Source organism: Peromyscus californicus, unplaced genomic scaffold (assembly GCF_007827085.1).
Source record: "Peromyscus californicus insignis strain IS unplaced genomic scaffold, ASM782708v3 Scaffold_4__1_contigs__length_199733344, whole genome shotgun sequence".
NCBI classification, from domain to species: domain Eukaryota; kingdom Metazoa; phylum Chordata; class Mammalia; order Rodentia; family Cricetidae; genus Peromyscus; species Peromyscus californicus.
In genome coordinates this window covers 154,924,188-154,946,256 of record NW_026294562.1, presented here as the reverse complement: position 1 = coordinate 154,946,256, position 22,069 = coordinate 154,924,188, and the positions used below count along the sequence as shown (strand labels likewise).

The window sequence follows — 22,069 nt, the reverse complement described above, 5'->3', positions numbered from 1 at the left end:
TTCTGTCAGGTGTTTTGTTACAGTTACCAGAAAAGTAACTGACATGATAGCTCAGTTGGCAGAGTGCATGGTTGGCATGAACAAAACCCTGGGGTCGATCCCTGTTATCTTACAAACTAGGCTGCTGTAATCATAGTACACAAGGCAGAAGAGTCTGAAGTTCAAACAGTTTTCAAAAATAATACAAATGGGGGGCTAGAAAGAAGGTTCAGAGGTTAAGAGCATTAGCTGTGAGTTCAATTCCCAGCACCCACATGGTGGCTCCCAACCATCTGTAATGAGATCTGGCATCTGGCATCCATGCAGACAGAACACTGTATACATAATAAATAAATAAATCTTTAAAAAAATAATACAAATGGCTAATACATTAAAACTGTTCAACATTTTTATCCAGCAGAGAAATGCAAATCAAAACTACAATAAGTCAGATTGTTTATCATCACAAAAACAAGCAGCAAATGCTATTGAGAAGGCTGAGGTAAAAAAAAAAAAAAAAGATTATACAGCAACAACAAGTCCAAGACTTTTCTCAGCCAAGCCAGTAACATTCAGAGTGGGAACAAGCTGAGGCAGCAAAGTGCCCAGCCTGTGAAGGTCACTACCTCCATTAGGCTGCAGATGCTGGGATGAGACCCAGTCTGAACCTCTTATCACACAGACTTTACTATAAAACACATCCAAGCTTACTTGAAATCTAGCATGCTTTCATATATGATAAGAATTCTAATTAAAATTTGAAAGATGGCAATTGGGGGGCAGGCAGATCTCAGTGAGTTTGAGGCCAGCATAGTCTACATGGTGAGTTTTAGGACAGCCAGAGCTATACAGTGAGACCTTGTCTCAAAAAAACAAACAAACAAAAAAACCAAACCAAAACAGAACAAAACAATCTGAAACTGAAAGTCAAACAGAAAATTCCAGGATTTTTGAAGCAATAAAAATCATGGGGCTGGAGAGCCAGCTCAGTGGCGAGGGACCTTACTGGAGCTCCGGGTTTAGTTCTCGGGGTTAACGTGGCAGCTCACAGCCACCTGTGCTTCCAGTCTGAGGGCATCCACACAATGAAAATAATCTTCATAACAGAAAACCAAAACATTCTGAACTTTAGTTCAAAATTCAGTGAGCTGCTTGCCACTGAAACAAGAAAAATACAACTGCTTGAAGCCTCTCAATTTTTAGTCAGTTTTCAAACTAGTTTTTTAAAGTGGCTTAAGAGAAATCCTACATTCTCTGTATCTACTACAACAAGCTAAGCCCCCACACAATGAGTTATCTAAGCAAGCAGAGCCAGATTTCAGTTTTTAGGACTGTAGAGTTCTACAATTCCAGACTGGCAAAAGAAAAAAGGTAGGGGTAGTGGTGGCTTACGCCTTTAATCCAGCACTCAAGAGGCAGAGGCGCTTATCTGTGAGTTCAAGGCCAGCCTGGTCTACAGAGCGAGCTCCAAACAAACAAAAGTCAGACTTTAATAATAATAATAATAATAATAATAATAATAATAATAATAATAATAGTAGTAGTAGTAGTAGTAATAACAGTAATAATAAATCCTCAAAACTTAATGTCAGATGGTTTTCATCACCAAATTTAACCCTTAGGAAATAAGATACAATTTTCCTAGTGTTAGGAAAGCAACACTCAACTCAACAGGATTACTCATCAAGTAATTAGGCTACTGTTAAAGCGCCCTAGCACACAATGCCTGACTTAACGCCACTCAGTTCTCTATCAGTACTTACTGACCACCATTTCCAGTAAGTCAATATTAGTGAATCTATAATTAACCTATCAGAAACAAGATAAACAGCAGCTTTTCTAATTTTTATTATCTCATTTTTAAAATTTTATGTGTATAGGTGTTTTGCCTGCAAATACATCTGCGTACCACATGAATGCAGTGCCTGCAGAGGCCAGAAGAGGGTGTCAGATTCCCTGGAACTGGTGTTGCAGACAGCTGTCAACCACCAAGTGTGTGCTGAGAATCAAATCTGGGCCCTCTAGAAAGGCAGTGTGTGCTCTTAACCCTTTGAATATCTCTTTGCCCCAACTTTTCTGATTTTTCATCCTTAACCCATGGTCCACAAAATTGGTCCTCAGACCTGTTTCAAAAAATGGAGCACAATTAAAGACACCCAAGGTATACCTCCAGCCTCCCTTCACACATGTACACACATCTGAAAACAGACACCACATAGGTACATACGTACATACATACATACAAAACAAAACAAGACAAGACAAATAATACTTTGGGACTGGAATTGACAGTGGGTAGAAATCGCTGGGAACAAAACCAAAGATACAGGAGAATACTACTTACTGTACAGTAACTATGGAGCCTGAATTATCACAAACTATCTACTCAGAAAGTGGATCTATGATAATCCTCAAACCATGAGGATTATTTCTTCTTATATTAACAATGCAAAAAGTTGGTTTCTGAAGTAGGAGAAAACCTTTAAACAACCACATGCACAGAATTTTCATTTATAGTACTGAGTGCCAACCTGGAACTCGGCATAGTGCTTATGATAGTTTTCACTAGGATGGACACAGCTTCAACATTATGCTAAGCTTTGTGCAAGCAACAGGACTCTTGCTCCAAAGAAACCAAGACTTAGGTGATCACAGTGAAGCAAAGAGAAGATACCAACAACACACCACACGAGACTCTATTTAAAATCTTCAATTTTCAAAAATAGCTGATAATTTAGCAGGAGGCTAAGGCCGTAACAGCCCACCACCTACCAATGTGCTATGGTCAGATCTAGTCTTGTACAGGTGACCACAGTGAAGCTGCTGTGAGTTCATGACTGAAATGGCTGTGACATGGGTGGTACTTTTCTAAAAAACATGGTATTTCAAATCTCAAGTCAAATCTAACTTTAAATGTATCATTTTCCATAAAAGCCCATTTTAAGGGTAAATGGAAATTTCTAAGCTATAAAATTCTTCAAGTCTAATGTTCTGAAATGAATTAACTGCAGAAGTCTTTTATGGGCAAAAGGTAAACTACTAAGCCCAATAACCCAACAAGCTGAGTTCAATCCCTCAACCCATTGCTGGAGGGAGAACAGATTCCCCAACGCCATCCTCTGACCACCAAACCTGTGCTGAGAATATACATACACCGACAAAAAACATTTATAACTGAGATCAAAGTGATTATATTATTTAAGAAATAAGGCAACGGTTCTATTCCCATTTCTCTGCTGCTGCTTGAATCCAAACAGTAGATTTTTTTTAAACAAAATGTTATTTTAAGTGTATGAGTGTTTGTTTGTCTTGCATGCATTTCTGTGCACTTCTTGTGTGGCTGGTACTTGAGGAGGCCAGGGCATTGGATTCCCTAAAAACTGAAGTTACAAACAGATGTAAACCACCATGTGGGGGCTGAGAATCAAACATGGGTCCTCTGGAAAAGCAGTCAGTATTCTTAACCACTGAGCCATCTCTTCAGCCCCAAATTTAGTAGTTTGTTCTTTTTGTTTTTTTAAACATACAGACTGAATTAAAGATCTCCTACCATTCATCCATCCATCCATTCATCCATCTTCATTTCTTTTGAAAGTTATATTGTTTAGGGCCAGGTGTGTGGACACATGCCTTTAATCTCGGCACTTGGGAAGCAGAGAAATGCAGATCTCCATGAATTCAAGTCTAGCCCGGTCTACAAACTGAGTTCCAGGCTAGTGAGACCCTGTCTCAAAATTAACAAAAAGTTTATTGTATAAAGGAAAGTACATTACAGAAAAGACAAGCATATTTTAATATATCAAAGCCATGCCATTAGATGATGACAACAAAAGCAGACGCTGTCTGGGTAGCAAAGGCACAGACATGAGATTCCGGTACCAGATCTCAGGACATCAGAAAACGTAACACCAGCCTTGCATCAACCTGTATTCATTCAAATACTTAGCAAAATACATTCAGCTGTGGAAGAGGAGGTAGCACAGATTGGTAAGAGTCAGTATGACGATAACACAAAGGAAATAAGCAATGAACAAATTCTATGACATAAGAATAGCAGGAAATAAAGTAATAGAAAGATTGAGGGGCAGGATCCCACAGAGCCTTCTAAGCCTAAAAACCTTTATACTGAACTCAGTGAAACGAGGATTTCAGCAGAGGAGTGACATCACTGACTCATGTTTGAGTAAGATCCTTCAGGATGCTTATGTTAATAACAAATGCAGGGGCTGATGGTTCTCAGACAGTAATTTAGAAGAGATAATGGTGACTTGTATTGGCAATGGGTATGGTTAGATTCTAGATACTTTGAAGATAAGATGATTCTAGAGGAAACAAGGATGACTATAGATAGAACAGGTGTTGAAAGACTTGAGTTCAACTTGAGTCATGTTGAGTTTAAGATGTCTGTTAAACATCCAGTGGAGACAGCAAGAAGGCAGCTGAATATAAGACTGCAGAGGTCAGGAGAGAGGTACAGACAGGACATTTAAAGCTCTACCACCAGAGTGAGGAATCAAAGTGCCAAGAACTAATCAGGGATTCCAACATTAAGAGGAGGAACCTGTAGAGACTGAGCACAAGTACCTAGGAATTAGGAGGAAAAGAACAAAGTGTGGTTCCCTGGAAAGAGCATCAAGCTGGCAGCAGCCCACTGTGTCAGATGTCGAAGTCAGAACAAGGAAGAGACAGCAGCCACCAGCTATTGGATTTAAACCCAGAAAGGTCACTATGACGCTTACAGAAGCAGTTTTCAAAGAATGGTAGAGGGAAGGCAAGAAGGGCTAAAGATAACAAGGACAGACTGCAGTCTCAGGAAGTTTGCTGCAAGAGTAAATGGGGTAGTGCAAATAGGAAGTGCAGCTGAAGCTTTTAAAGGCTGTTTTAGGGTATGTTTTTATGTGCCATGGCAGAAGTCCAGTAGGTAAGAAAGGAAATGGCTGAGACGATAACCCAGTGTAAGTTAGAAGCCGTACGCTCCAGTGGAGACACTCTTCAGGCCAAAGCAGAGGTAGTTGAGAACTAGGAGGCAAATGCAGTGACAACAGGGAGGCACACCGAGCAGGATAGGCTGCAGAAGCACTCTTGGTTCAGACAGCTCTACAAAGCAAACAGCACTGGTGTGCAACACCATCTTACTGACCCTTTCGTGCAGAACTCAGAGTGCTTTCTGTTACAGGTGCTCTTCCCTGTTTCCACACAGCCAGGCCACAAAGCCCTACCATCTGCTAGCAGTACCCAACCTTACTTTAGGGGCTTTTTCTTTAGAACTATTCCAGTCTGTTACCTGCTTCTGTGAAGGTGACCCTCAGACCCTTGACTCAACACATGTGAGATTCACCAGTAAAATGTGGCAATCAGGAAAGTGTTAGTGAGCTATCAGCCACATATTTAGACTTCTAAATGTCAGAAGGCTCATTTATAGGATGTTAAACCACATCAAATTTTACATGTAAAAATGAAACACACTTTTCACAGGAGACCTGGACTTATGTAGAACAATACAAATGCTCATACTACTTACCAACAGTGGTCACAGGAGGCTGGGAAGGGTACTGGGAGCTTGTTGTGGCAGGGTATGGGCCAGCAGGTGGGTAAGGACAGCCAGGATAAGCACTACAGGAAAGAATATCAAATGTGAAGATGACCCAACACTGAGGTACTATGAGAACCTCACTGAGGAAGTTAAGCTTGACATATTATATTCCCAATTCATGAACTTACAGTTTTAGAGATGAAGGTGTTTATTCAAGGAACAGTATATGCAAATTACACTAATGACACTGGGTTTACAGTAAACTGTAGGGCCAAGCATGGCAGTGTGTGCCGACAATCTATGAAGGAGGTTGAAGCAAGAGGGTGCTTTGAGTACTCGGTCAGGGGCTGGAGAGTGAGCCCAATGGTTAAGAGTGCTTACTGTTCTTGCAGAGGACCCAGGTTCGGTTCCCAGCACCCACATGTTGCCTGACAGCCACCAGTAACTCTAGCTCCAGGGGATCCAACACCCTCTTCTGATCTTTGTGGGTACCAGACATTCATATGGTGCACAGAGATTCATGCAAACAAATCACTCATACACATTTAAAGGAAAAAAAAAAATCAGGTGTGGTGGTGGTGGTGCATGCCTTTAATCCCAGCACTTGGGAGGCAGAGGAAGACGAATCTGAGTTTGAGACCAACCTGTTCTACAAAGAGAACTCCAGAACAGCCAGGACTGTCTCAAAAACAAAGAGATGAGGCTAGTTTGGGCAACATAGTGAGGCTCTATCTCAGAAAACGAAAAACAAAGAAGTCAACCTACAAAACAGCCTGACAATGTAGCTCACACCTATAATCTCAACATTTGGGAGGCTGTGGTGAGTTCTAGACCAGCTGGAGAAATGGTTCAGTTGTTCTTGTAGAAGACCCAGGTTCAATTTCCAGCACCCACATGGTGGCTCGAAACTGTCTGTAACTCCTGTTTCAGGGGATCCAAAACACTCTTCTGACTTCTGAGCACCAGGTATGCAAGTGATGCACAGACATACACATGAGAAAAACACTCATACACATAAAATAAATACACCTTTAAAAAAAATGTGAGCTCCTACATCAAATAACCCCCCCCCCCCCCAAATAGTAAATGGTCAAATGTTCTTGCTTGGCTGTGATTATATACGGTTACCTTCACAGAGGCAGAAACTACTACAATATTCCTAAGGACAAGACCCCAATAGTAACAGAAGAGTAAAATTTTCTATTCTGATTTCTAGTCTATTAGAGAATGACAGTATTTAAATTTTGTCTAGTGCTTATTGGTAACCTTTAAAACTTTCAAACATTTAATCTGAAAGCAAATCTTTACAAAATTTAAAAAACTTGTTTATGGGTAGTTTGTGTCATTTGTGTATTCTAAAAAACAGTCTTAAATTTGGGTTCTGGAAAATCCAAAGTTTCTTTGTAAATATTTATTTGTATTTATCTTACTTAATGAGACAGGGTCTTACTATGTATCCTTCGCTAGCCTGGAATTCATAAAGATCCACTTGCCTCTGCCTCTGGAGTGCTGATGCCCAGCTATTTTTACTTTATGTGTGTACATGTGTGGGTGCCAGTGGAGGCAAAAGGGAATGCTGGACCCCTTGCAGCTGGAGTTCCCAGTTTGTGTGCTGGGAACCAAACTCAGGTCCCTCGGGAAAAGCAGAAAGTGCATGTAACCAATGAGCTATTTCTCTAACTCCTATAAACTTCTCAAAAAGGAAAAAGCAAGCATTTCAAGGCCCCAAACCAATCAAGCTCACTGTCATTACCAACCCCAACCCCATCACCTCTCTCTCTCTAGTAAATAAAACAAATCTGCGCCAGGTGGTGGTGGCGCACGCCCGTAATCCCAGCACTTGGGAGGCAGAGGCAGGTGGGTCTCTGTGAGTTAGAGGCCAGCCTGGTCTACAGAGCTAGTCCAGGACAGGCTCCAAAGCTACAGAGAGAAACCCTGTCTCGAAAAAACCAAAAAACAAACAAACAAAAAAACCAAAAAACAAACAAACAAAAACCAAATCTGCATTTCTCTAGACAACCTAAAACTATTTTGGAATTATATGCATACCATCTACCACAAAATGCCACCAATAAGCCACAAATGGCAGCCCAGGCCTATAATTCAAGGCTGAACTAGGATTATGAATCTACAGAGCCAGACCTACCTCAAAGAATACCAATAAACCAACCTTTAACTGAATTTCCACTAACTTTATTTAATTCCCCAGTTAGCATTATTTTGATTCCAAACATAATAGAATTTTCATTACCTGGGATTGGGAGGGTATCCAGATGGATATGCGGAGATTCCACTCGGCATGCCTGGCATGTAGGAGGCTAAAAATAATTTTTAACATTTGAAAGTCATACGCACAGTCCTAAATATAAAGGCTGTAGAGTAATATGCATCACTGTCAAACCACAGCAAAATTCCACACTAAGAATCCAATCTCAGGCTCAAAACAAAACCAACATCAGCATTTCTTTAAGGAACTAACAGTTCTTTAAGGAATAAATATTTTGAAGTCATTTAATTCCCAAATCATTAAACATGAGTGACAACACTCACACAAATCCCAACAAGAAATGACTGGCAGACAGGTCAATCTGGTCAGCTCTATAGCCTCATATTCATCTGTAATTTAGAAGGTAACGCTAGCCCCATTTGCTCTAAGACCTGCTACTTAGGAGGTAATCTGCCCCTGCATCTACAAAATTTTGGGACATTGAAGACCATGTTGACTAAAGATTTGCACTGTTGGTTTTGTTGGCTTGTTTGAGAACCTGACACTCCAAATCACTGTAAGAAATCCTATAAAAAACTTACATCCACACTCATCTAGACCGGTTAAAAAAAGCTTGGAAATGCTAGGGGGAAAAGGTAAAAGCCATTAGCCTTCAAGAATGCTTCATTTATTCAGACCCACATAAGGTCAGTGGCGCCAAAGGCTAACTTTGGCTTTGATGGAAAAGGACTTGCCCTCAGAGTCAATTTTACTCCAACTTTCCTTATTAGATACAATGGTGAATCAGCACTTAAGTCAACAAACAAATGTTTTATTGCCTTCTATGTGGCAGGAACAGGGATTTGATGGAGGGGAGATGGAGAAAGGGAAAAAGAAAGAAGAGAAGAGGATGATAAGAAGGGAAGGCATTAGACGAGAAGGAATCCTTGGCCACATAGTGCTAGAATCTAGTTGGGGCCATAAAGAGTCACAAGTAGCTATGTTCTATTAATTGTGCCGACAGGGAAAGCAGAGTGCTATCTACGGGATCATCCAGGAAAGGAGCTAATCTAAATCTAAGAGGTACAGTAAACAGAAGTGATCTAGTAGAGGAATGGCAGATGACGCTCAAGAAAAGAGACATGGAGCCTTCAAAGAATGACCTAGAGGACAGAATATAAGCAAGTGGGAGAAGTACACTGGGCTGCTATCAACAACAGGCTTGGAAGCCTTTACCAGCCCAACATATCAGACAGAGTTCATGCCTTCTTGTTAGGATGTATCAGCAGATGCTGGAATACTTTCCCTAAGTATAACAAAAGATGAAATTCAGTATTTAATTAAAAAACAAAAACAACCCCCTCCCAAAGCTCCCAAAATGTCACAATTCCATTCCACACATAGACGCTTTCCAAGCAGGAAGCACAGTTGACATTTATGAGTATCTCTTAGAAAAGGCGATTCCACTGTTAAGTATTAGCAACACACAAGGTCAATATCACTCACTTCCATGCTAGTTTTTCCAATGTACAAACCAATATCTCAGAGTAGTAATTTCTTCATAACTATAAGCAATTTTCCTTTTTTTTTTTTTTTTTTTTTTGGTTTTTTCGAGACAGGGTTTCTCTGTGTAGCTTTGCGCCTTTCCTGGAACTCACTTGGTAGCCCAGGCTGGCCTCGAACTCACAGAGATCCGCCTGGCTCTGCCTCCCGAGTGCTGGGATTAAAGGCGTGCGCCACCACCGCCCGGCTAATTTTCCTTTTCTTAAAAACTGGTTACTTCAGGACACACACACACACACACACACACACACACACACACACACACACACACACAGAGTTTGAGGGACTAGAAAAATGGCTCAGTGGTTAAAAGCAAGTACTGCTCTTATAGAGAACCTGAGTCCTACTCTTACTACCCACACTGGACAGCTCACAAGTGACCGCAACTCCAGTTACAGGGGATCTGATACCTCTGGCCTTCTTTGGCACCTGCACTCATGCGCACATACCCACATAAACACATGAATTAAAATAAATCTTTTTAAAAAAATAAAGTTTGGATATAATGCTGGCTTTAATTTTAAGTGTCTGCCGGTCTTGCCTGCAATTACTTATGTGCTCCATATGCATGCCTGGTGCCTGCAGGGTCAGAAGAAGGCATTGGATCTCCCAGAAGTAGAATTATAGATACTTGTAAACTTCCATGTGGGTCCTCTGCAAGAGCAACAGTATTGAATGCTGGGCTGTCTCTCCGGTCCCATAATGCTGACTGTTTAAAGACTCAGTGTCTCTTTGCTGCCCAGACAGGTACTGAACACCTAGGCTCACACAATTCTCTTGGCTAAACTTCCAAAGTCTTTGGAACTACAGGAACACATTATTGGCTTTTTGTTTTGTTTTTTTGGTTTTTCGAGATAGGTTTTCTCTGTGTAGCTTTGGTGCCTGTCCTGGATCTCGCTCTGTAGACCAGGCTGGCCTTGAACTCACAGAGATCCACCTGGCTCTGTCTCCCAAGTGCTGGGATTAAAGGTGTGTGCCACAGCAGCCTGGCTATTTACTTGTTTTTTTTAACAATGTCTTGTGACATGACTCATTATTTAAAAATTACCCTGAAAGAGATAAAAAAATGTTCTAAGTAATAACTTCTCAACTATTAAATATTTATTCAAATATGTATCAAAGCCTCTTGGCTATTACTTAGGATGTGTATGGGCACAATCCAGACCTTTGTTTATAGACATACTTGATGATAATGTTAATGTCTAAAATGTTATTAAAATTGGACTAGATGGACAGTACAGTAGTCTCTTAGTGATTTACTTAAACTAGCTCTTCAGTGCTTGATGAGACAGTGAGTGCGAAACTTGACTGCAACACTGACTAGTGTGGTTTCTTTCTGGAATACTGTACTTCCAAAACCAATGTGAAACTGAAAGAAATACAGAAACGTTCCCTCTGTCTTAAGTGGTAACTAAATCTGAACAAATAAATGAGGGGATCAGACTAGAAAATATCTGGCACTTTAAACTTAAAACATTCAGTCAATAGGACTTACTAAGACAAAAACAATCACTAACATCCTTAACAGAAGAAGCACTGTCCTAAAGCCAAGCTTATTCTGGGAGGGACAGGAAGGAGAGGAAAGGAGTCACTTCTTTTACATTTCCATTCTGCCCATGGATCAAGATACTCTTCAGGAAAAACAGATTAAAAACAAGAGAATGAATGACTTTAGGTAATGGAGATAAAGCTCAGTCTTCAAAGAGAAGTTTGTCAGAATCACAGCTTAAAACACCATAAAAACAGTACAAAACAAAAATGTCCAAACAAGTAAGTACAACCAACTCCCAATTACCCAGGATGATTCTGAAGTAGCAGCAAGAATCATTTACATAAACAGAACAGGAATAGAGCTGTCCCGGGGCAGACCAGTACTGTCCCCATGCCCTCATCCTTCCAACAAGGTAGTCACAAATTGGCTGTACCGTAGAGAAGCACCCCAGAGCTAGATGTCCAATTGTGTATACCCAAACTAGCTCAAGGGAATGAGCTAGTTCACTGCAATTAATTCTCTACAACACTGATCCTGGAGTCACAGAGAGACCTCAGGCTACCTTTCAAATTACATCTGCTTTCTAGGTAGTCAAATAAGGCTTTTCCATGGCATGCATAATTTAAAACTTCTAGCTCTATTTGGCATCTTCTCTTCCACTCTGGAATCCAGAACATCCACACTTTGATTTCTACCCACAGATAGAAGCCCAAATGCCAGTCTTTGGTAGGAACCTGTATATGCGGACATGGGGCCTCAGGATATCTCCCAAAACTCCACTAACATGACAAGCTAAAAAGCAAAGTAAGATTATTTTAAGAGTTTTACAAGGCTTCATTTTGTTTCTGCAAATTTTAAAATGAGCTTAGTTGTACTTACTATTTGGTGGCCCTGTTGCTGTGTATGGTGGGTAGGATGCAGAAACAGTGGGACGGGAGAACACCGGAGGCTCCTCTCCAAATATCACAATCATGATCTGAATAAGCTCCAGCAACTCTGACCGTGGCTAAAAAAAAGGGGGGGGGGACCCCAAACTATAATTATTTCTCAATAAATAGAAGAGTTTGGCATTTTTTTCTGTAGTTGTTGCTGTTGTTAGTTTTAACTCAGTCGGACACTCTTGATGCTCTTGGCTTTTTATTATTAGACATGTGTGCACAAGCACATGCACCAGTATGTGCAGAGCTCAGGAGACAACTCTGCAGCCAGTTCTCTGCTTCCATCTTAACTGAGTTTAGGGATCAAACTCATGTCACCAGGCTTGTGTGGCTGGCCCCAGAAATTTTCCTAAACACACCAATGTTCACATCAGACAACGGGTTACACAAGAGCACAGAAACACGTTTGTATCTTCTTCACCCACATCTCTCTTTTTGGTGTAGTGATCACTTGTGAAAAAGTATAGAGCAGGCATAAGCCTTCCAGAAACAGCAACTAGTGAGGATCACCTCAATAAATGGACTGGGCCTGCTCAAGGCCAGGCTCTCACAAGCTCATTCTATCTCCAAGTTCTCCCTCTCGAGATAAATGTGATCGTTAATTTTGGTTGTCAACTTGACTGGATCTGACATCAAATAACAGAGAAGACCCTCCCCGAACAGGCAGAACCCTCTCATGTCAACCCAGCTACAAAAAGGTCAGAGTAAAGCAGCATTGCTCTTTCCTACCCGTCTTCCACTTCTTGCTTGTGAGTGCACGTCTGTATCTACCCCACTGCCACCACCGCTGCTGCTACCTCCTCTGACACTGGAACCCAGCTTCTTTGGCTTCCTAATGCAGACTGACAACTACTGGATCTCCACAGACTGGGAATGACTGCTGAAGTATCCATTCTGATGGATTGAGGAGCTCCTGAGCTCTCAGCCTAGCTAGTGTACAGATCGCCACTGTCGGTTTACCCAACACCATCACACAAACCAATCTCATAAGTCTCCTTTGTGGGGCTGGAGAGGTGGCTCAGCAGTTAAGAGCACCCGTTACTCTTGCAGAGAACCTGGGTTCAGTTCCCAGCACCTACATGGTGGCTCACAACTGACTGCAACACCAGTTTCATGGGATCTGAGGCCCTTTTCTGGCTTCCACAGGGACCAGGCACACATGTGGTGCATATATACACCCAGGCAAAACATTTATATACAAAAAATAAAAATAAATCTTAAAAAAACCCTTCTTTTGTAAGATACTCGTTGTATTGGTTCTGTTTCTCTAGAGAACACCAACACAATATAGGCTTCTGGGTTATTTGTCGTACAAATACCGCTCTGTCAGTTACACTATCAGCGGCAGAAACACAAGCTGTTATCCTTGACAGCAATTCTTTGAAGAATAAGTGCACCTTTTTTTTTTGCTTTTCGAGACAGGGTTTTTCTGTGTAGTTTTGGACCCTGTCCTGGAACTCACTCTGTAAACCAGGCTGGCCTGGAACTCACAGAGATCTGCCTTCCTCTGCCTCCTGAGTGCTGGGATTAAAGGCGTGTGCCACCATCACCCAGCAGTGTACCTATTTTTAAAAATGATATTCTACTTCTGAACTTTGTTAGATTCTGTTACAGAACCTTTTTAGCTGGTTAGTATTATAGCTCATGTCTGTCATCTTAGGACTTAAACTGAGGCAGAATGAATCTCTACAAGTTTGAGGCCAGCCTGGATTACAAACAAACAAAACAAAACAAAAAACAACTACCAGGCAAGGCAGTGGTGGCGCACACTTTTAATCCCAGTACTTGGGAGGCAGAGCTAGGCAGATCTCTGTGAGTTCAAGGCCAGCCTGGTCTACAGAGAGAGATCCAGGACAGGCACCAAAACTACACAGAAAAACCTTGTCCAAAAACACCCAACCACCAACAAAAACCAAACAAAGGAATAAACAAGAGCCTTTTCTAAATGCCTCAGTTCAGGGACTAGTCCACTCACTGTCTAAACTTACCTACTGTCCTTGGAATCTTCCCTGAGTGTAAACTGAAGACAGACGCTAGTGAGCAGAACATACATGCAATCACTTCCAAGAACCACATAATAGCCAGGTGGTGGTGGTGAACGCCTTTAGTCCCAGCACTCAGGAGCCAGAGCCAGGCAGATCTCTGTGAGTTCAAGGCCAGCCTGGTCTACAAAGCAGATCCAGGACAGGCACCAAAACTACACAGAGAAACCCTGTCTCGAACCCCCCCCCAAAAAAAGAAGAACAAGAACCACATAATACTTACATGTTTCCAATCATGTAGATAAGGTAGGTAGATTTTCCCATTTGCATCCACATGCTTTCCTGTTTTAATAGTCATTGAACTAGTAGGCTTAACAAAACAGATAGGGGGATTATATGGGTATGTGTCCAGCAGCCACAGGCATATTGGAATATTATATGTATTACCTGAGAGAGAAGAAGAAACCTCAATTACTCTTTTATCATTTTGCAGCAGTATAATATATGAGGTTGAGAGAAACAAACACCATTACCACTATCACCAACGGCGTTATTTATCTTTTAAAATTTAAGATGCTTCTTAGGGCTTTCTTTGGTTTGCAAGCCACACCTGAAAGGTAAAAGTGCTGACTGCTTATTGCTGGACAAGGTTCTTTTGACTCAACTTCTGCTGCTTGACTCTTGTCATTCCGCTAAAAAAACCTTGCTGGGAAAGGAGAAGGAAGCCAGTCTCTGTCCTCCCAACGGTCAGCAGACGTCTTGATGTGTCTTCTACCAGACCCATGTTTAGGGCAGTTTCAGTGGTAATTACTCAGAATCAGTGTTGTTACCCTCTCCTCTTGGTTATGAAATAGAATCCCAGTAAAGAAATTTGACTACTTGTAGTCAAATGGAGGATCTCAAAAGATGCAATAGTCACCACATTAAACACAGACCAGTCTTTAGTGTGCTCAAATGTTCTAAACAACCATTTCAACACTGAAGGAACTTACACGTGCTTCACCTTTACAGTTTCAGCACAAAAAAATATGTAAGCATGTTTCACCTAAAGAAATCAGATGCTAGTGGAGCTTCTGATTTTTTTTTCTCAGCCCTCAGACACACCTACAATGTGTAACTCTAACACATAAAGCCTTAGGTTTATTACCAATATCCAGAATTCCCTGCTTTTTGGAAAAAAAAAATCCCTACAGTAACTTGGACCTGTATGCTATGACTCATGAAGAATGGTTGAGGAAAAAAAGCAGGCTTACTTGAGATAAAGTCAATATTCATACATACTTCCACAACCTGCATCCCTCACCAGATCTCATGCCCAAGTGCAATGGTGAAGTTAGTAATTAAGCTTATGCTCATCACAGATGCTCAGTTAACTGTTTTTCCCCTAGGACCATGTCAGCCACAAATGACTGACAAGTGTCATTATCCCTGTGATCTTCCTATGTGCCCTTCTTCTCCTTTTTAATCTCACAGCACAGCAATCACAGAACTGCAGTGTAATGTCCCCCACAGGATCATGTTCTAAACTCTCATTTCCCAGATGATGGCAATATTCTGGGGCCTACGTCACAGAATTAGGTCATTAGGGGAGGGCCTTTGAAGGCTTTACTGGCCTCTGACCCCAGCCCCTCTCTCTGGGGACATATATGTCCTAGCTACCCACAAGGAATAAACAAACACAACTGTCCCAAAGCATAATAGGCTCTTAAGAACTGAATGCTCGCTCATCATTTAGTACTTAGCAGACAGTTGACTGATTAACAGAGACTAGTCATCCAAACGCATCATTACCAATAGTATAACCATAAATAACAGGTGCCTTTTACTGTTTGCTTAGTACATACCAGGCTGCGTGACAAGCCTTACATGTATCACTTCCATGAACTGTCAGTACTTGAGCTAGGTACTATTCCCCAAATGCTGTGGATGTCCATGGTCACAAAATTCAGATGGCACAGCAGGAAGTCAAATCTAATTCTGTCCCAACTTTAAAGCACCACCTTACCGATACACAGTACAGCATCCCATGGTCAGAAAGGGGTGAATGGTGAGAGAGGCTGAACTAGCAGACACCTAAGATCCCTCTACAGTGCTATGATTCCATGAAACATCAAGTTCCATCTGTATTGTGGGACACTTGTTTGTTGTTATATCTTGACACAGAAGTTAAAACAAAACGAAACAAAACTGTGAGATGGTGTTGCTAAATAAAGTTGAATTAGAACTGAAGTTAAAAACCTCTGTTTTGTCAAGAAGGCCATTAGAAAGTAAATTCAATGTACTTTTAACTCCTTGGCAGCATGTTCTTGTCAGCAGATACATCTACCATGAAAACATAAATAAGTTCTTTACCTCTATAACGCACAGGAATTGTTCCAGTGAGGTTCACCAGCTCCCTGGAACTGCCATCATTAAAAACTGAAAGGAAAAAACAAAATGTAATCACGAGCATTTTTGTAGAGATCATCACGTAAGTTGCTCTTTCAGAAACACCAGTTAACTATGGAATGAGGTTAACTTGTCAGTGTTCAATAATAAAACTCCTTTGTTGACTCACTTACGTAAAAAGCTTTGGGTTACTTGTGAAAGTGGATCTGAGTGCTGCATTCCCAAATACGAGCTTTTGGTCTCCAGCTAACACGATTCTAAGCCCACTTAAAAATCACTCTAAAGAGCCAGGCAGTGGTGGTGCATGCCTTTTAATCCCAGCACTTGGGAGGCAGAGGCAGGTGGATCTGAGTTGGAGGCCAGCCTGGTCTACAGAGCAAGTTCCAGGACAGTAAGGGCTGCACAAAGAAACCCTGTCTTGAAAAAAACAAAAACAAACAAAAAACCCACAATATTCTGAAGTTTTCTGAGCTATAGGCTTGAGATGGATGCCACTGATTATGCCAAAATTATATTGCCAATAAAGTTGTTTTTAACAATCTCAAGAATAAATATATCAGTAAAAAATAAAAATCACCATCAAGGCTGAGTATTTAACTCAATGGAGCACTTGCAGTGCCACTAAAAAGGAAGAAGTCACTGACAAATGATGCCATACGAAAAGCTAACCTCCCATCATTTCGTTTTAGAAACCCCACTCACTGTGGCTGGGGATGTGGCCAAGTTGATGGAGTGCTTGCCTAGATGCTTGAAGCCTTGGGTTCCAATCATCAGCACTGCATAAATTGGGCATGGTGGCACACGCCTATAATCCTAGTGCTTGGAAGGTCAAGACAGGAGAATCAGAAGTTCAAGACCATCCTTATTTACACAGAAATCCTGTCATTCTCAATCCCAAGGTGGAATCAAAATACAGTATTGAAAATAGAGGTGTCTCTACAGTTAAATACAGACATGTTCTTTCAACATGTATTTCTATTTTATGTGTTTTGCTTGTATGTATTTAAGTGGACCATGTATGTACGTACTCATGGAGGACAGAAAAGAGCATTGGATCCCCTGGAACTAGAGTTATAGGCTGTTGTGAACTGCCATGCAAATGCTAGGAATTAGACATGAGTCCTCTGGAAGAGCAGTATGTGCTCCTAACTGCTGGGTCATCTCTCCAACCCATGTACCACATTTTCCTTTTCCTTTTTTTTTTTTTTTTTTTTTTTTGTGTGTGTGACAGGGTTTCACTGTGTAGCCCTGGCTGACCTGGAACTCACTGTGTAGATGAGGCTGGCCTCGAATTCACAGAGATCTACCCGTTTCCCTAGTGCTGGGATAAAAGGCATGGTCTGCCACCACCCAGCTATTTTTTTTCCACTTCTTAAAAAAAAAAAAAAAAAAAAAAAAAATCTTTATGTGTATGGGTGTTTTGCCTACACGTGTCTGTGCTACGTGCATGCTTGGAGTCCACGAAGGCCAGAAAAGGGTGGCAAATTACTTGGAACTGGAGTCACAGACAGTTGTAAGCTGCTGTGTGGGTGCTGGGAATGGAAATGAACCTGGGAGCCTTTTCTATCTTTTGCATAATTTGTGTTAAATGCTTTATTTCTAACAATTGTTTGGAAAGAACACTATCACACAGGCAAAGGCTATAATGTGGATTTGTAGAAGGGTACAAGGTCCACGTTGTTAAACATGCAGGCTTTTTTCTTTAACAGAAGAAAGTAGCACTTGTTTACATGGAAGACTGGAATAGATACTGTTTGATGACCCAGTGATCTCGTTAGTCTGTGGAGCCAGTTCTTACCCAAGTCCCCTAGAACTCTGAGCACAGTTTCTCAGTCACTAGAACTCAACCTCATGAAAGAGGTCCTATGCACTTTACAAAATAGTTTGCTATTATGCTTATTACAAACCCTTCCTCCCTAGGCCCTTGTCCTGAGCACTGTTTCTCAGTCAACAGAACCCATTCTTGTGGAAGAGGTCATAGGTGCTCTGCAAAAGACAAGTACTTTGCAAGGGAGTTTAGATGTAGTCATTCCTTAAGCTTTGTCGTGATATCATGAAGAAACTTTTTTTCCAAAGTTTACTGTATTTAAATATGTAAAAAATAAACCCCTTGGCATTAGACTCAAGAAGTTTGAACCAGCCTGGCTAAGTAGTGCTGAACCAACTTTCAATTTTGCCTCTCCACAGAACAGTTTGCTGCCAGCTGTGAGGCTTGTAGGGATCCCCACATGGATTCAATATGAAACACCCTTCAAAGGCTCTTGCGTTGAAGTCTTGATTGCCTACTGATGGGCTTTGGAGAGGTGACTGGACATTAAAACCACAGTCTCAGCAGGGAATCAATTTACCAAAATGTTCATAGTGATGACATTCCTAGAAGGCAGTGGACCAAGCTGGAATATCTCTCTCTCTTCCTTTGCTCCCTTGCTTTATCAGGTGAGCAGCTTTCCTCCACCATATCCTTCTGCCATGATGCTTGGTCCCACCTCAGCCCCACAGCAATGGAGTCAAGAGATCACTGACTGAAGTCTGAGACTGAGCCACAGCCTCTTTCCTCTTTTAAGTTGGCTGACTTTCCCAGATAATCTTTCAGTGAGAAAGGCTGACACACGCTATAACAAACAAGATAGCACACACAACTACACTGGCAACACCTGCTCTTCTGCTGACAATTGTCTAATTTTGTGCATTTAAAGTTAGAATATGTTCTTGGGCAGAATGACTTATGCCTGTAATTCCAGCACTTGGGGACACTGAGACAGGAGGATCACCATGAGTTCAATGACAGCCTGAACCATGTATTAAGTTCCAGGACAGCTTAGGCTAGAGTTAGACCTTATCTTAAAATCAAACAAAACAAAAATATTCATGGATTGGAACATTACATTTAAGTTTAGGGTGTTGTTTACTCTAAAAGTATTCTGATAATAGTTTAGATTGGGTTCAGTCATATAATGCCATATAAAATCTGTGTGATGATGCTAGAATCTACCAGTTTTGATTAACAGTCAGTTTTAGTATATAGTAAAAACTACACCTAAATACAGGGCTTATTGACACACACCTTTAATCCCAGCACTTGGGAGGCTGAGGCAGGCTCATCTCTGAGTTGAAGGTCAGAGCCTGGCCTATTGGAGCCATGTTGAAATTAATTTTGGTAACATGAGGAGTTTCGTAAGTCAATGCAAAAAAAATGAACAGAAATAAGGCAGACTGAAATGAAGGAGCTTATCCTGGGTTTGAGAGAGGGCTTCATCATTCACCCTGTTACCTACCACCTCTCCATAGGGCCTACTGTTTTCAAAGCCCTGCAGTGAGTGTAGTTTACAAAGTCTCAGTGACAAAATCCAGTTTTCTGCCTCCAGAAGCATTCTGTGAGGACAGAAAAGACTGCTATATTTAAAAACAAAAAACAAAACTCCAGCCGGGCCACTAAGTGGAGGCCAACCTGGGCTACAGAGTGAGTTCCAGGAAAGGAGCAAAGCTACACAGAGAAACCCTGTCTTGAAAAACCAAAAGACAAAACTCTAGATGTTACTTTTTAAGCTACAAATTTATTTTGTCTCAGTATAAAGACAAACTGGCACCTAAACTAAAGACCATCACAAAAAAAATTCTCTCTCTCTCTCTCTCAGTATTTTGGAAGAAAAAAAAACCCTCTGGAAAATAAACTAAATTATCTTTACAATTCCCTCCTATGGGCTGGAGGTACACATGCTCATACAAGGCTCTGGGTTTGTACAGAAAAACAAATATCCCCCAAGCCTAAACTTGTGTAGTATTGTATCAAAGTAATACCCATCCCCCTACCCCACCCCCACCCCCGGTTGTTTGAGACAGGGTTTCTCTGTGTAGTTTCTCTGTGTGCTTGTCCTGGATCTCTCTCTGTAGACCAGGCTGGCCTCAAACTCACAGAGATCTATCTGCCTGGCTCTGCCTCCCGAGTGCTGGGATTAAAGGCATGCGCCATCACCGCCCGGCTTCAAAGTAATGCTTTTTAAGACTTGGAAGCACTCAACAGACCCTTTTTTTTCAGACTTATATTCTCCTGTTTCCTGACACTTTCATTAGGTGTAAGTTCAACCCTTCAATTGGATACCCAACAAACTGAAAAGGAAAACAAGAAAATTGTAGCTATAAACACAAGGAACAAACTCAAATACAGTGATGGATGTTCTCGATGCATAAACTTACCATACGAATCCAATACAGGTTTGAGATCTTTGTACATAGCGATGACATTGACAGTTTGACGGACAGTTAGATCTCTGTATTTGTACTGAAAAAAAAAAAATTAAAGTTTACTTAAAACCAATGTGCATCACTTTACTGTTTGATTTTCTTTCTTTTTTTTTGGTTTTTTGAAACAGGGCTCTATGTAGCTCTGGCTGTCCTGGTACTCACAGAGACCCACCTGCTTCTGCCTCCCAAGTTCTGAGATTAAAGGCCTGCACAACCACCACCAGGATGGATTTTCTTAAAATGTTATTTTCTTTGTTAGAGTCTTCTCGAATCTTCTACTCCTCATTAACATTAACCTCAGGCTCTCATTTCTTTACTGCCACCTATGTGAACTCTTACTAGAGCTGCTCACTACTATTTTAGCCCTTTTACTGAAGTTAAAAGACCCCATCAAAAGGGCTCAGTAGTTAACAGCACTGGTTATTCTTCCAGAGAACCCAGGATGGATTCCTAGCATCCACATTGCAGTTCACAAAATTGTAATTCAGTCCCAAGGGAGCCAATGCCCTCTTCTGGCTTCTGTAGCTACCAGGCACAAACAAGGTGCACAGATATAAATGCAGGCATTAGAAAAAAAAAAAATGTTCCCATCAAAAGAATTCTTTTTTTAATGGGGTTTCCTTTTGCTGCCTAATCTGGCTTCAAAATAATGATCTGTCTCAAGTCCTGAGAAGCTGGAGAATTACAGACTACTCAAAGACTATGCTGCATTTTTCTCTCTTTTAATGAAATTTTTCCCACACTTCACTCATTCTCAAAACTGTAGCATTCACTGTCAATATCCACTATGTTGCGACAAATCACTCACTGTATTGTTTCTCACCCTACTGGTCTCTCCTCTACTACAGAACGAGCACACTAGTTTAGGCACATATGGCAGGAGCTAACTGATCATAATACACTGACAGTCAGGTTGACAAGCTCTATCCATGCAAAGCTCTTAATTGTCTTGTCTTGAAAAGCAGTTAGCTTCTGAGAATGTGATCCAGAGGTAGAGAGCTCACCCAGCATGCCTATGGTCCTGGGTTCAATTCTCTCAGTACAGGGGAGAAAACATAAATAAAAAGCAATCAGCTATTCCAACAGAGACTCTAATAACAAGCAGAAAGCAAAGCATCAGTATGGCATGGTTCTTTATTGCTAAATTATATTAACCATATGGAGAGCCCACATTTAACCTAGTATTCAGCTGATAATGACAGTCTCATCTCTATTTTTAACTCACGGAACTTCTTTGTTGCAAACCTGTCCATCTGACCTATCAAAGGCCCCATTATTTGTAACTGGCTGCTCACTTCATTCCCTTGGTATATTTTAACATACATGATCCTTTGAATTAGTTTTTGGATCTAAAACTTGTGATAGTCAAGATTTTTATGTTCTTTATCTCTTCTCTTTAGCGAGTCCATTGCAGAGATGGTTGGTCACGCTTCTTCACTGGGAAGAAACATGTCTGGGTATTCTTGTGGTGTCAGCAATCACTGTTTAATGTTTAGAATGATTCTCTTTAAACCTACTACAGTTTTGGACATTCCACCATGGAGATAGTGAGATGTGATCAGATATGGATAGGTTTGAAGGCAAAGCTTGTAGGGTTTTTTGTGATGTGAAAAGCGGTCTCAAAGGACCTTCTATGATTTTTGCCTCAGCAACATCAGCCTTCATCAAAATTGCTTATGAAAGTCACCAATGCCTGCTATATGGTGTGCCATGCCCAATTCTGTCTTCATTTTATTTATAAGTGGT

General features: G+C 41.1%; 1 protein-coding gene across 2 annotated transcripts in view; it reads right to left on the bottom strand.

Annotated features, from left to right (window-relative positions):
* Positions 1–22,069, bottom strand: part of Tsg101 (tumor susceptibility 101) — a 32,880-nt gene that overhangs the window by 5,731 nt on the left and 5,080 nt on the right. The window contains exons 2-7 of one of the 2 annotated variants that reach the window (XM_052762847.1): positions 20,276–20,360; positions 16,046–16,111; positions 13,977–14,140; positions 11,653–11,779; positions 7,764–7,830; positions 5,501–5,592 (exon numbers count right to left, since the gene is read on the bottom strand). In XM_052762847.1, the coding sequence (XP_052618807.1) occupies positions 5,501–5,592; positions 7,764–7,830; positions 11,653–11,779; positions 13,977–14,140; positions 16,046–16,111; positions 20,276–20,360 (601 nt within the window). The remainder of the gene's footprint in view (positions 1–5,500; positions 5,593–7,763; positions 7,831–11,652; positions 11,780–13,976; positions 14,141–16,045; positions 16,112–20,275; positions 20,361–22,069) is intronic. The other variant, XM_052762848.1, reaches the window with a different exon arrangement.